General features: G+C 37.2%; 1 protein-coding gene across 3 annotated transcripts in view; it reads right to left on the bottom strand.

The window, feature by feature from the left end:
• Positions 1–15,952, bottom strand: part of PRKCH (protein kinase C eta) — a 276,978-nt gene that overhangs the window by 246,947 nt on the left and 14,079 nt on the right. The window contains exon 1 of one of the 3 annotated variants that reach the window (XM_074290305.1): positions 14,251–14,298. The exons of 1 other annotated variant lie outside the window; for it this stretch is intronic. In XM_074290305.1, coding sequence (XP_074146406.1) covers positions 14,251–14,283 — 33 coding nt within the window. In that variant the 5' untranslated portion in view covers positions 14,284–14,298. Of the gene's footprint in view, positions 1–9,081; positions 10,319–14,250; positions 14,299–15,952 lie in introns of those variants that run through there. One more of the 3 variants, XM_074290304.1, reaches the window with a different exon arrangement.

Below are 15,952 nucleotides of genomic sequence, written 5' to 3'. Positions count from 1 at the left end.
ACCTGAAATTGCTAGACTCATTCCATTGTTCTAATCAATCTGGAGGCTACTTACAAATTTTTAACTTAAAAAGATATAAAATATTAAATTCAAATGTACAAGAACAAAAAATTTGATGCAGTCTGCTTTAAACCAGTCTAATATTTAATGTTCAGTTGCTGCGCACACACATTCCCCACTTAAAAGTGCACAACAAACCTCTCTCCTAAACTGTTCCATTGATCTGCCTAATAACTAGTTTTCTTTGACCTTCACATAGTCCTCAGATTCATTCTCTCCTTTCTGTGTAGTGATTCCTAGTTGTTTCAGAGCTTTCATCTCTTTCCATTTTGCTCGAGGCTTTGCCTCTGCTCCTTGAACTTAGTACCAGTACCCCACAAGAATTGTGTTCTGTTGGGTATTAATTCCTTACCTCTTGGGGCAACTAATTTCAGCTCCAGGAAGAACAAGCCAATCAGGACCAAATTTTCTATCATGTGAAAATGGAGACAATATTTTAGGTGGGCAAAGTACCAGGTCTAGAAGGCAGAAGCAATTATTCTTTTTATGGTCCCTTTTGTAGAATCCTGTACATTTTGGCACTTAGTAAATGCTAACTGATTAAGTTGATAATGAATTGCTCAACCACAGAGATGCTATCCTGTCTTACTCTTTACAACAGCAACATAGTTGGGACTTTTTTGCTAATCGCTTTGGGATATTTTCTCCATTACACTAAAGAAGTGAGGTAAAGACAGATGTGACTAAAACATCACAGAAACATAGGTAGAAAGCTTGTAGGGAAATAACTGGTCGTGTAGTTTACCACCCCCTTCCATTTTACAGATGAGAAAACTGAGGTCCAGAAGTTGTGATTTGGCCAAAATTTCACAAGTAGAACAGAAGTGACAAAGTCAAAATTCAGCCTAGGTCCATATCAGTAAAGCTAAAGAGAATTTCTAATGAAAGAAATAGATACATATTAAAAAAAAAAACACCACTGTACTGCTTGTATATTCACAAACTCACAAATTCTAATCTAGAAATTCTGTGAGTCTTGGCAATTACTGCTGAAATTTATAGTATGCACCGAAACACAATACCATCATAATATTGATAAATTTCCCTTCTGACAGTATTATGTCTCACCAAAAATGTCTAGCCTCCCACGATCCTTCAGCATAGCATTAAAATAAACAAACACCACACTATCCTGGACTGCTGAAATTGATCATCCATTTAATTAAAATGTCTGTCCTATGGGTGATTTATAGAATCTTGTCATTATTTGGTCATCACCTAGAGTGGATATAGATTAGCAACTACAGACCCATCAGAACTCTGACATTAATTACTATGCCAGAGGGAATGGACCCCTAGAATAAATAAGAAAACAAGCAATGTAATATCCAGTCCTCCTTATGACACAACTAATGGGGACATAACTTATAAACTGTAGCACAAAAAGTATATTTATGCTAAGAAATACACAATGATATGTATAACCTGCCTCCCGTTAAGAATATATTATAAGAAACAATGTAAATATTAATACGAATGCTGCATAAATGACTGAGTAATGAGTTAATTTATTCTCATTCCTAGCAAATGGTGGTGGCTCTTAAGAAATCATCCTTTTGAATTACAGTAAGTAAAGAGAAAACCAAATTATCACTCTTTGGAGATGATATGATGGTATACTTAGAGAACCCCAGAGATTCTACTAAAAAGCTCTTAGAAATAATCCACGCCTTTAGCAAAGTTGCAGGATACAAAATAAACCCACATAAGTCATCAGCATTCTTATATATCACTAATAAAATACAACAGTTAGAGTTACAAAGAGAAATTCCATTTAAATAACTGCCGATAGTACAAAATATTTGGGAATCTATCTGCCAAGGGAAAGTCAGGAACTATATGAGCAAAACTACAAAACACTTTCCATATAAATAAAGTCAGATCTAAACAATTGGAAAAATATTAAGTGCTCTTGGATAAGGAGAGCAACTATAATAAAGATGACAATACTATCTAAACTAATCTATTTATTTAGTGCTATACCAATCAGATTCCCAAGAAACTATTTTAATGACCTAGAAAAAAATAACAACAAAATTCATCTAAAAGAACAAAAGATCAAGACTTTCAAGGGAACTAATGAAAAAAGAAAATCAAATCAAGGTGGCCTAGCTGTACCAGATCTAAAACTATATTATAAAGCAGCAGTCACCAAAACCATTTGGTATTGGCTAAGAAATAGACTAGTTGATCAGTGGAATAGGTTAAGTTCAAAGGACAAAATAGCCAATAACTTTAATAATCTAGTGTTTGACAAACCCAAAGACCCAAGATTTTGGGATAAGAATTCACTGTTTGACAAAAACTAGTGGGAAAATTGGAAACTAGTATGACAGAAACTAGGCATTGACCCATACACTGTACACCAAGATAAGGTAAAAATAGGTTCATGATGTAGGCATAAAGAATGAGATCATAAATAAATTAGAGGAATATAGGATAGTTTACCTCTCAGACTTGTGGAAGAGGAAGGAATTTGTGACCAAAGAAGAACTAGAGATCATTATTGATCACAAAATATAAAATTTTGATTATATCAAATTGAAAAGGTTTGTACAAACAAAACTAATGCAGACAAGATTAGAAGGGAAACAATAAACTGGGAAAACATTTTTATAGTCAAAGGTTCTGATAAAGGCCTCATTTCCAAAATATATAGAGAATTGACTCTAATTTATAAGAAATCAAGCCATTCTCCAACTGATAAATGATCAAAGGATATGAACAATTTTCAGATGATGAAATTGAAACTGTGTTCCAAGTCATTATTAATCAGAGAAATGCAAATTAAGACAACTCTGAGATACCACTACACACCTGTCAGATTGGCTAAGATGACAGGAACAAATAATGACGAAATGTTGGAGGGAATATGGGAAAACTGGGACACTGACATATTGTTAGTGGAACTGTGAATAGATCCAACCATTATGGAGAGCAAAATGGCACTATGATCAAAAAGCCATCAAACTGTGCATACCCTTTGATCCAGCAAATCTTAAAGAAGGGAAAAGGACCTATATGTGAAAAAATGTTTGTGGCAGCCCTCTTTGCAGTGCCTAGAAACTGGAAACTGGATGGATGCTCATCAACTGGAGAATTGCTGAATAAATCGTGGTAGATGGATGTTATGGATGATTTCAAAAAGGCCTGGAGAGACTTACATGAACTGATGCTGAGTGAAAAGAGCAGTACCAGGAGATCATCATATACTTCAACAACAATACTATACAATGATCAATTCTGATGGACATGGCTCTCTTCAACAATAAGATGAACCAAATCAGTTCCATTTGTTTAATAATGAATATAACCAACCACAGCCAGTGAAAGAACTCTGGAAAATGAGTGTGAACCACTACATAGCATTTCCAATCCCTCTGTTTTTGTCCGCTTGCATTTTTGAATTCCTTCACAGGTTAATTTATTTCAAAGTCAGATTCTCCTTGTGCAGAAAAATAACTGTATGCATATATATACATATATTGTATTTAACATATAATTTAACATATTTAACATGTATTGGTCTACTTGCCATGTGGGGGAGAGTATGGGGGGAAGGAGGGGAAAATTTGGAACAAAAGGTTTTGTAATTGTTAATGCTGAAAAATTACTAATGCATATATCTTGTAAATAAAAAGCTATAATAAAAAAAATTCTATTTTTTTCAAGACTAAACAACTACAAAAGGCCAAGTTCATTAATTGCTTAGTATACATTCAAATTAAGAGGTAGCTCCAAAAGGGCTCCATCTCCTACATTAAAATGTTTAAAGTTGCATCTTAAAATTAAAAGAGATAAAACTGACTAGTTTATAAAATATTTTTACAATAAAAATTAAGCATCTAAATGTTTAGCAAATTGGCTTTGCAAGAAATGGTAAAAAAATTGGTTTATTGTTTAAAAAAACTATCTCTGCAACTGATTCATTTTATAATTAGGACAAGTTATCCAACTTTCTGATTTTTTTCAGTTTCCTTTCCCAAAATATTGCTAAGAGTCCATTCTATGATCCTATACTGGGCTGAAGTTTTTCTCTTTCCTTTCCTAATGAAAGAATCTTGTTTTTAAATACTTCATTATGGTTTTAGATCTATGACTTCTTTAAATGCTGCTGAACATATTCAGAATTAAAGTGAATAAATTCAGATTGATTATAAATATTGTGCAAATGATCAAAAAATTAACTGTGGTTGCCATCATGGGAAACCTCCAGAATTCTATTTTCTCTTTCTGATCAGAAATGGATTCTATCAAACCACATGTGAAGTAGCCACTATGCCAGACTCATCTAAGTGCTTTAAAACTAAGGCTTTCCCCAGTACTGAAAGGCTCCAAAATTTCTAAGACTAATATGTTTTGAAGGTGTGATCTCAAGAGAAGAGGTAGATTTTTATCAATCCATTACACACACTTACCCTGGCCTCTTTTCTGAGCAACAGTGATATTCCTAGTAATAACTGATAATTATCCAAATAATATTTCTCTTTAAGTGAGATGTTTCCCTCATTAACAACCCTGCCTGTGAAATAAATACTAGTACAGATATTATCATCCACATTTTACAGAGGAAGAGACTGAGACTAAAAGATTGTGCCTTACCTAAGGTCACAAAGATGTTAAATCAGAGTTGAGACTCAACTTCAACTATTAACTCAATCTCAGTATTTTTTCTTCTTTTCGTAGACTTGCCATATTCACTTTCAAAAGGGGCAAAAAGTACAGAGAACTTCATGAAAAAAGATGGAGCTCATAACAGCTTCACTTATAGTTACCTAACAGTTTAGAATTGCAAACTATTTTTCTATGCAATATCTCCATTGATTGCCACAATAATACAATATCGATTATCCCCATTTTACAGACAAGGAAAAAAAAGAGTAATAAATTTACCTTAAATCTTAGAGCCAATATTTAAGCATCAATTGTCTAAATTCAAGTATATATACAGTATGAAACTGTCTTCATCTGTATCGTATTGCAGCTAATGACAAAATAAATCTGCTCCTAGCATTTTGGGTCAAATTTTATGAAATAAAAAAGGAAATAAAAAAATGGAAACAGGAACTTAACTTCCAAGTAAGTACATACACCATTATGGAAAGTTAGATTTTCCTTTAAACATCAGTGCTAATTACTATTAAATTTGTCTCTCACATTAGGATAAAACATAAAAAATAAAATAAGATCCAGGTTCTATTGGTTAGTCTCCATTGTTTTCAATATTTTAAGAAAGACTTCCTAGGTTCCCATTTTTTCTTGTTGGTCACTTCTGCTGTTCATCTGTTACTTCATAACAAGCATAATGGGCAGTAAGGTGGACAGAATCCTGGATCACAAAGACCTCAGTTCAAATATATCCTCAGAAACTTATTGTGAACCTGAGTAAATCACTTAACCCTGTTTGCCTCCATTCCTCATATGTAAAATTAGCTGGAAAATGAAATGGCAAACCATTCCAATGTTCTTGCAAAAAAAAAAAAAAAACCAAAACAAACACCAAATGGCGTCACAAAGAATCAGATACAATAGAACAAACAGATTATATATTTTAAACACTGGGGTCTTTTATGACTATTTTTTTAATATGTGAACAAGGAATTTTCTACACTTGGACCTCTTAGTCTCATCAATATATTCATAGTAATCTAGATTGGAAGAAATGTTAGAGATTATATTGCTTGTCCCCACTATCTTTTTACAAAAGAACAAACTGAGACTTAGGGCATGTGACATTCCTGAGGTCATATGGTTAGTAAGGATGAAGGCCAGAATTAAAATTCAATTACTAGAACTAGTTTATGATATCTTGAGTGAGAGATGGAATGATGGAATCCAAAGCTCATTCCATTCTATGATGTGATGCAGACTCTCAAAGAATATTAAAATGAACCAGGTCTAGCCTTATCACTAAATACTAATGCATCAAAGGACTATAAACAACATAATTTTAATCATTCCTTCCCTATAATCATTTATTTTTTTTTTCTGTTAAGAACAAGTGCTTATTTAAAACTATGGTATTCTCACTGTCACAAAATGCTTTCTTAAAATCATGCATCTGTTAATTCTTCATGGAAAATTATACACAATATCAAATCATTGCAAATCTTGTCCAGTAAGAGACATCAAAGCCTTACTGATATCTAAGAATGCATTTTCCTTACATACTTACTTCTCAATATCCTATGTAAAATCTGTAATGTATTCAACATATATTTTAACATATTTACCATGTATGGGACTACCTGCCATCTAGAGAAGGGGGTGGAGGGAAGGAGGGGAAAAGTTGAAACAGAAGTTTTTGCAAGGATCAATGTTGAAAAATTAACCATGCATGTTTTGTATATAAAAAGCTATAATAAAAATGTAAAAAAAAATCCTATGTAAAATCAACTACATATTTGTGAGATTCAATCTGCATCTCCACTTGGAATAATAAAAAAAATCAGAAGATTTTTTTAAAAGGAAAAAAAAAATTTTGTCTTCAGGTAATTTATGTTATAGGTTCATCTCATGACCCAAAATTCAAAGGCAGCAGAAGTATGAGTGATGATAGCTCTTTTTCTTACATTTGACTGGGTTATAAAACAAGCAGCAGCACTCACTTCTAGGATCTGATATTTCTAAAGGCACTTGGATTCAGACATTTGGTCCTGGAAAAATCAGAAATCACAAGGAGGCATATGGGATCACAAGGACACAATCAGGAGGGGATTACAACATGGTGGCAATATTATTATTATAGGTCATAAACTCTGACTGCCTCCATTGCCTTCAGCTTGAGAAAGAAAATGGTCAGTGTTGTTAACAAGAAAAAAAGAAGAAAGGACAAAGAAAGCTTTTCTCTATCTGGGCAAGACTTCAGTTTTTAGAAGTGCACAAAAATAAACTTTAACTTTTTTGGTGAATTTTTTTTGTCCGAAAAAGAGTGCTTTCCAATCACTTGTTAACACCATAGTAGAGCACGATAGAGGTACTATTCTCTGAAAACATAATTTGTTCTGTTCTTATTGTCTGTTTGCTTCAGGTAGACTGGCAAAAAACCACGATGATAATTTCTTAAAGTTCATTGAGATGCCCTATAACTTTACTTGTAACAGAAGTTGAATGTTTAAAAAATAAGTCCAACTAATAAATTTGTAATTGCTGTAATGACTAAGCTATTCATATATATATATATATATATATATATATATATATATATATATATATATATATATATATATATATGTTTAAATAATACACATTATAAAACATAATATATAACAATGTTATATATCAGATATAAACTTTCTACATACTTATACATACTTTAAATGTGATTGCTTCACAAAATAACCACATCTTAGGCAATATTTCCTAATCTAACAAAGTGATAGACTAATCAATCAAATGAATTTTTAAAAGTTCTTCTGAATATTTCAAATGTTTCTAGAATTTACTGCCTGCTTAGGGAAATTATTTTTCTGCCTTAAATTTGTCCATGTTTTAAAATTTCCAGACACTTTTATATTTCTAGTATACAAAATATAGGCTTTTAAGCCTTTCTCAACTTATCCTAACCCACTAACATTTGCTCTTTTCTTCTCTTTCAACCTGATAACCACCAGCCTGCAAATCTTACTCTCATCCATTTATATGTACTATTCACCATAAAAAAAAAATGTATCTCATGCAACCAGGGTCATAGTCCCAATTCAATGATCATTAACTTATGATTTCCTTCCATAAGTATTAAATGCCTACTACGTGTTAGGTATTGTGCTAGAAAAGGCAAAAATTATGGTAAGTAAATAGCAATTTCGCTTTTTAAATTACCCGTAAGGTAATTTCTAAAGGACATATGATAAATGTCAATTCCACATTGACATGGATAAAAAGAGTACCTCACACCTTCATATAATATTTTATTTTACAAAGCATTTGGCTCACTACTCTCAGGTGGTGGGGGCAATTTATTTTATAGATGAGGAAACAGGCTTGGAAGTTTAAGTGATTTGGTTATGGCATAACTGATAATGTATGAACAAACAGAATTCATGTCTTCTGACCCCCAAATCTATCTATTAGACCTACACTATTACCAGTCTGAGCTAAGAATATGACTTCAATAATCAACTAGTTCCTCAGTTTTAAAGATTTTTTTTCCATACTACCTAACTTAAACCATTTAATTTCTTTACACAGCTGATTGTACTTGGGCTAACCACATCGAATTACAATAATACCACACTGAATTACAGTAATACCAACAGATAATGTAATTCATGTAAAAAACACAGACAATTGGAAAGCTGTGAATGCTACAATATCAATAATACTATTTTTTGTACTGTCCCAAAAGGCATTTGTAATCATAAATAAATCCTCATGCCCAAGGCAGCAGTAATAAATACAATACTAAATCTCACTGCATCCTAATTAGGACAAACCTGAAACTGTGAGAAAACACTTATAAATCCCACTTATTTAGAAAACCGCCCAATAAGAACACTTTGCAAGTGTGCAGACTTAGGTGTTCATGCATATACAGGCAAGAATCTCGAATCCAGTATAGTGTGTGTGGCCATTATATGTAATGCACGTGCATGTCTGTACAGGTGCGCCGACATGTATTCATAGATACTAGGAACAATGCCTTATGGAGTGTCCCACCACGAGTTTGAAGAAATTGTTATAAAGTGTCATTTTTTCTGCTCTATCCCGGGTACGACTCTCCACTTAAAGAGGAAATGAGGCCCTTTGTCCACCAGCGAAGGCTAGCCTCTAACAGCTTCCCTGAAAGCACTTTCCGCTAGTCCAGTCTGCTTTTCCAACAGTGGATGCCCAAGCAAGCCTCCCACATCAACAGACCTGCACTAGCACAAACCCACCAGTTTGTGACATCGGTGCCGTGGTCACTTGATGCGGGAAATCCAAGTTTGGTTCGAGTTTCCACAGACTCAGAGACAAGGAGAGGAGGAGAAGGAACTGGATAAAAGGACTCGCCAAGGGGGCTGATAAGTATGGACTACTTACCCAGCCCTCAAAGGTGTCGGAAGCGCCCGCAGTGCGCAGCAGTTCTTGGAAATGCAAAGTGCAATTAGCCACGAAGTGGTCATATCCCATGTGGGTCTCGTGGAAGACCGCCAGCTCCATGTGGCCACCGTCCGTAACATTGGTACAGAATTCTTCATTGTAGGTGGGCTTGTTGGTTTTCTGCTTGGTGCTCGTTTGTCCGACGCGCACCTGGTCCACGCTCACAGTCAAGTAGGGATCCAGCAGCTGGTAGCCCTTCTTGAAAAGGGAGTGTCGCAAGGACCAGCGGGTGGGCTGCAGCCCCACAGCCTCGCCGATCCTCACCCTCACATAGCCATTGAACTTCATGGTCCCGGACATGCCGCCACCCCAGCCCCGGGGGGCCCGTGCTGGCTCCGGAGTCGGGGAGAGCCCGGGAAAGGGCACGTCTGGAATCAGTCGAGCAGGAGCGGCCGTCGCGGGGGCAGCAGTAGTTCCAGAGAAAAGCAGCGCGGGTTCCCCATGGGCTCGTGCCGGTTCATTCTTCCCCTTCCCCAGGACGTTTCCCCTTACCTCCCCTCCCTCCCAAGATGGAAAGGAGGGGAGCCGAGTCGGCGGAGCCCCTTCGCCAGCTATAGCAGCGAGGACGTCCCGCCTGGGCACAGGAGACTGGCCACACCAGAGAGGGCGGTGGCACTGCCTCGAAGCTTCCCCCCCAACCCCGGTTCCCCCTCCTCTTCCCCCGGTGGGGCAATGGTTTTCTCGTAGAGCCCCGAGAGCGCCCTAGAGTCGGAGCTGCCCGTCCGGTTTAGACTCCTGCACGATGCATTTCTTCCTCCCTCTGCCTCCCCCTCCTTTTCCTCCTTCCCCCGCCTCCTCCGTCTGGCGTTCTCCCTCCCTCTACGCTCTTCAAACCAGGAAGCAGCCGCAGCCCTTGGCGTGAGACTCCCACCAACAGCTCCAAGTTGCGAGAGTCCCTTCACAGCCTCCTGCGCTTTCCGGAGCCTTCTGGGGGCAGGGTGCTGCGACTGCGGTAGCCCTGACCCTTGCGACTCGGGCGCCAGGCTGCGGGGGAGAAAGGAGTGGGGGGCGGCGGGTGAGGTGGAGAGCGCGCTCTCCTGGGGCACCTCTCCTCCCCAGCAGCTGCAGCTCCAGCTGTGGTAGGTGGGAAATCCAAATTGCCTACAGTCTCGGGTGAAGAAAGACAGGAGGCTAAGACCAACCAAACACCTGAGGCATATGTGACACAGGCCAAGGGTGCGTAGGGGAGGAGGAGAGCAAAGGGGAAAAAAGGAGGAGGAGCGAGAGAGCTTGGGAGCCGCACTGCAAAGATTTGCAGTGAGCCGGGAAACGCCCCCTTCCTTGGGACTGCTGGCACATCTCTCTCTTAGCCCCGGAGCCACTAGCCTCCAGTCAGTCATGCTGGCAGTGAGGTTGGCAAGGAGGGGTTTTTCCCCCTAATTATTATAGGCATGTATCATCCTCTGGTTCAGCCCTGGCACATCCTGTTTGTGTGCGTTTCCTGCAGCAGGTAATTACATCTGGCTTTCTTAAAACTGGGCTGTTGTAAGGATAGGAACAGTGTCTGACTATTTCCTCAAAGAGGTGTGTTCTCTCCAGTGCGGGTTTTTTTTTTTTTTTCTTTTTGTTCCGTGAAAAGCAGGAAAGGTTGGTTCTTCTTCAGACAAGGCAATGACTTAATAAACCTTTTTCTCTGCCCTGTAGTACATGATACACCCAGCCACTGCAAAGAGACTTTTTTGAGAATACACCCTTCCTTCCTGTCTTGGCCCAACATACCGACACAATAGATAAGAGAATCGTGGGATTGTAGATTTAGAGCTGGATGAAACCGTCGAAGTCATCTAGTCCAACCTCATTTTACAGATAAGGAAACTGAGGTCCAGAGAAATACAGTGTCAGCCAAGGTCACAGTAGTAAGTGATAGAATAAAGATTTAAACTGAGGTCCTCTCACTCCAAAATTAGAGCTCCTAATACTGACCCTCTGATTTTGAGACTCTGGCAAAGTCAACCCCTGCCCCTTCTTCAAGTGCATCAGCTTCTCATCCGGATGTATGTTGGACAAATTAGCACCAAACTGAAGTGTAGCAAACCTACTTTCAATGTTGTGGAGACTTTGAGTTCAGACAATGATCAGTTCTCATTTTCTTTCTCACTCTAAAACCTTAACAGGTGTTCACTTGGTCCTGTTGATTTTTTAAATTAGTTTTCCTCCAATGAATCCTTCTTAGTTCCTCTGTGTTTAATGAGCTAGGTCCATGCATTTTGCCCTAACTTTGAGGCTGACCACTGTTCCATATTGGCTGAATTTCTGCCCTCCATTCCTAACACCTGCTACCCTCACTCTGCCCAGTAAAACCTGATGCAGAGAACAAACATTAGATCATAAGATCTGGTTCTGCTATTTATTGCCAATATGACTTTAGGCACATCAATTAATCTATTTAAATTTCATTCTACATCTGTAAAATGAGGGGTTTGTCCAAATAACATCTGGTGTCCCTTTTATCTCTAAATCCATGAAACTATGGCCTCACTTCTAGCCCTTTATCTTTTTCTCTCAGTCTGTTTGTTTCTTTGTCATTAAACTATTATAATGTAAAAAAAAATCTAGACACATACTGGGTGTAGAGGTGATCTCTGTCAGAGAGGAGCCCTAGTTCTAGATTTCTACTGACTGGATTCAATCCTGGGAGGAGGATGGGCATGTTTCTGGCTCTTTACATTGTCACCCGGGAATCCCAGGAAAAATCTTTTAAAGTTTAAGTTTGGCTCATATCCAGGGCTTTCCTAAAAAGATAACTGATGCACAAAGTAGAGATCTGATCTAAGAAAGCAATTTCTTCTACCCCAAAAGAAATGGTTAAAGATATTGACAAAACCTTAAAATACAAAGCAGTAATCCATAATTCCTATACTTTCTCTAAGAAAAACATTTTGTGGAATTCCTGAAATGGTATTTAAATTTCTCTGCATCTCTGCCTTCTTTGAGCAATTGCCTTTTCTAATAGTGGTCTCCTCTTCTGAAAAGTTGCTTTAGAGGATATGTCCAAGTCCAAAATAAGCACTCAGACCCAGAACCTCTCAACCTCTTGAACTTGTGCAGTTCCCACCAACAAGTTAGTAATAATATGCCTGTCACTGTGCTAAGCACTGGAGGCAAAAGTGAGGAAGATAATTGTTTGAGCTATGGAAGACATCTGGTACAACATAAAATGGGGCATCATATATCAGCCTGTATGGTTGGACTAAAGAGTGTGTGTGTGTGGAGGGGTGTAATATGTAAGGGGTCAGGCTATGAGCCTATGTTAGAACTTTGAAGATAATAGGGAGTCACTGAAGTTTAATAAGTGTGGTAGGGATAGTAGTATGGTCATGGGAAAATCTACATTTCATATTGTAGACAAAGAAATAAGAAGATTTGGCAACCAAATGAATGTATGAGATGAGTGAGTAAGGTGTTGAAGATGACAGCTAGATTTTGAACATGGATGACTGAAAAGGTCATAAATCCCTCAATACTGATAGTCATGTTAAAAAGAGGAATAGTTTGGGGAGAAAATATGAGTCAAATATTAAGAACATCCATCTCAGGAACACTGCTCTGTCTCATGTTGAGAGGAAACAGCATAAAGCAGCAGCAGAAGCCAGAGACTTTTTTTAAGTTTAGATTTAGATAAACATTTGCACTCACTGCTACAGAGTAGCCACCATAGCTACTAGTAGGGAAGATAAGATACCTTCTCCCCACTGCATAGAAAGATAAATCAGAATCCCAAGCTACAAGTTCAAAATTGACAAGAGCTGAAGTTGTTGCTCTTATACATACCAACTTTGCCAAGTGCTGATCAGCTCTTTCTGCTCAGTGGCCAATAAATACTCTAAGATGTAGCGACTCCATCACAAAGTGAAAGGACATAAATAGCACAGCCCTAAATACATGTGCCTCTGTGGTAAGAAAACAAACAAACAAAAAAGATTCCTAGCATATTTCTTACTAGGGATATCCAGAACTGAGAATTGGCACTATTCATTCTCCACTGGGCACTGCATTCTCCAACGGTAGTTCCAATCATACTTCATGGGGGGGGGGGGGGCGAGGACTTTCAGTCAGTCATCCAGGTTCAAACCTTGGCATCATCATCAATTCTTTACTAACTCCATATATTTAATTGGTTGCCAAATTTTCTTATTTCTTTCTCCATAAGATAAAGTATGGGTTTGCTTATTTCCCCTCTTCCCACCACACTTATTAAATTTCAGTAGCACTCCATTATCTTCAAATTCAAATTCAAAGCCTTTCCCCGTCCCTATGAACTACAATAATTTGGTCTCACTACTAGATATTTAAGTAATGTTCCTTAATGAGTGATACCTTACTATATGATACCTTCATTATTACATCTCAGCAATTAAGGTTTGTTATTCTGCTTTCTCACTTCCTATTCTCCATCATTCCTTGCAAGCTGATTTCCATACCCATCACTGGACCAAAACAGAATTCTACAGAAGTACCCATGATCTCTTTATTGACAATTCCAGTAGTGTCTTCTCAATTCTAACTTTGGTGCTCTATACGTAGAGTTTGACACTGTTAACACACCTTTCCTTCTAGAAATCCTCCCCTCCACCCCGGGTTTTTGTGACATTACTCATTTTACTTCTTTTCCTTGCTATCATGCTTAAAACTAAAGTTTTAAGGTAGCAACATCACCAGCAGCAGCAGCTTTAGAGCATCTCAACTCAAAAAGTAAGGGGATTGAACAACGGGTCAGAAAGAGATTATGGGGACCATTTCTAGGCACTGAATATAGCTGGCACTGACTAACAATTATAGTCTATAAGCAATTCTGGGTCATGTTTCCAGACTACTTGTGATTTGTCACAAAGGAATAGTTGTTCTGGTCACAGTTCCTGGGCCAAGAGGACTACTAATACTTGTGGCTACAGCAGACCAAGGTCACTTGCTGGGTAAAGATCAGAGCACAAACCAGTAGAACAGTGACCATACCTCTCCCAGGATAATACTACCTTGGAAATACCAAAAACTTAAACAAACTCCCAGAATTAGTTTTGAAAAAAAAAAGCAGTATCCACCTTGAACATAAAGTTCAAAGTGAAGAAAAAGACTGGGAAAATAAGCAAACAAAAAGAATTTCCTACTCACCTTGGGAATCTTTAAGTGGGCAACATATACCATGAAAGTTTAGCACCCTCCAAAATCTATAAAGAAATAAGGGAGGAAGAATTAGGCAGATAGGGAAGCAAAGGATGGGGGAAGAAGACAAGAGAGGGATCCATGGTTGGAAGGAGATTAGGTAATAGCAAGTTAAGGAGCAGAATTAAAGCAAAGAGTCAGTAGAGATAGAAAAAAAATATGTGTGTATGTAGGTGTGGCTGTGTATGTATATGTATGTATATATCTACATATGTATTCATAAATATAATCTTTCTTAACTATAAGCTGCTAGGGAGTGAGGGTAGAATAAAAAGGGGGAAAAGAATAAAGTAAAAAAGGTATGCAGCATAGAACAAAAGAACAATTTAAGGAAGTAAAGAATTGGTATTTGTTGTTATATATTTAAAAACATCCCTGATGTTCTGCTAGTATATGACAATGTTCTTTTGTTTCATTTAGTTTTGTAATCCTTTTGTGTTTTTCTTTTTTCTTATTCTGTTTCTTTAAATAAAATAAATTTTTTGGGGAAAAACCTCAAACCAAAAAAAAAAAAAAATAGAATTTGACCATAAAAAGTTACTATGATGGCAGGGAAGACCAAGACATCAAGTTAGAAGCCAGTATAAACATAGCCTCAAAGAAAAATGCTAACTAAACCCAAGGTCAGCAAGAATTTAGAAGAGCTTAAAAAAAAAGAAATTAGAGCAGTAGAGGAGAAAAATGGGGAAATAAATGAGAGTGATGCAAAAAAAGTTATGAAAAGAAAACAAATTGGTAAAAGTGGCACCAAAAAAAGCTGAAGAAAATAGCACTTTAAAAAACTAGAATTGGCCCAATGGTAAAAGAGGCTCCAAAATTCACTGGGGAAAAAAAACCCAACTCCTTAAAAGAGAGAGAGAGAGAGAGAGAGAGAGAGAGAGAGAGAGAGAGAGAGAGAGAGAGAGAGAGAGAGAGAGAGAGAGAGAGAGAGAGAGAGAGAGAGAGAGAGAGAGAGAAGAGAGAAGAGAGAAGAGAGAAGAGAGAAGAGAGAAGAGAGAAGAGAGAAGAGAGAGAGAAAGATAAAAGTTCATTAAAGAAAACAATTCCTTAAAAAATCAAATTGGGCAAGGGGAAGCTAATGACTCCATGACTTAAAAAAATTAAACAAAGTCAAAGGAATGGAAAAAATGGAGGGGAGGGATATGAACTATCTCATTAAAAAAAGAACTAATCTAGAAAATAGTTTAAGGATAACTTAAGAATTATAGGAGTATCTAAAAACCATAATCAAAAAAAGAGCCTTGATATTATATTTCAAGAAATTATCAAGGAAAACTGCCTCAATTTCTTATCACCTCCTAAAAGACAGCTCCAAATGAAATCTCCCAGGAATATAATAAGCAAATTCCAAAGGTCCTAGGTCAAAGAGAAAATATTGCAAGTAGACAGAAACAATTTTACATATTATGAACCCACAAATAGGTTCACACAAGATTTAGCAGCTTCTACATTAAAAAAAATTAGAGAGCTTCAAAAATAATATTTCAGAGGGCAAGGGAACTAGGATTTCAATAAAAAATAACCTACTCAGCAAAACTGAATATAATCCGTTGGGGGGAGAGAAGGATTATTTAATAAAATAGAGGATTTTCAATCATTCCTGATGAAAAGACAAGAGATGAATAGAAAATATGGCATTCAATAAGAAGAC

This window comes from Sminthopsis crassicaudata, chromosome 2 (genome assembly GCF_048593235.1).
Source record: "Sminthopsis crassicaudata isolate SCR6 chromosome 2, ASM4859323v1, whole genome shotgun sequence".
Lineage (NCBI taxonomy): Eukaryota > Metazoa > Chordata > Mammalia > Dasyuromorphia > Dasyuridae > Sminthopsis > Sminthopsis crassicaudata.
The sequence above is the reverse complement of the archived record's forward strand: the minus strand, read 5'-3'. Positions and strand labels throughout refer to the sequence as shown.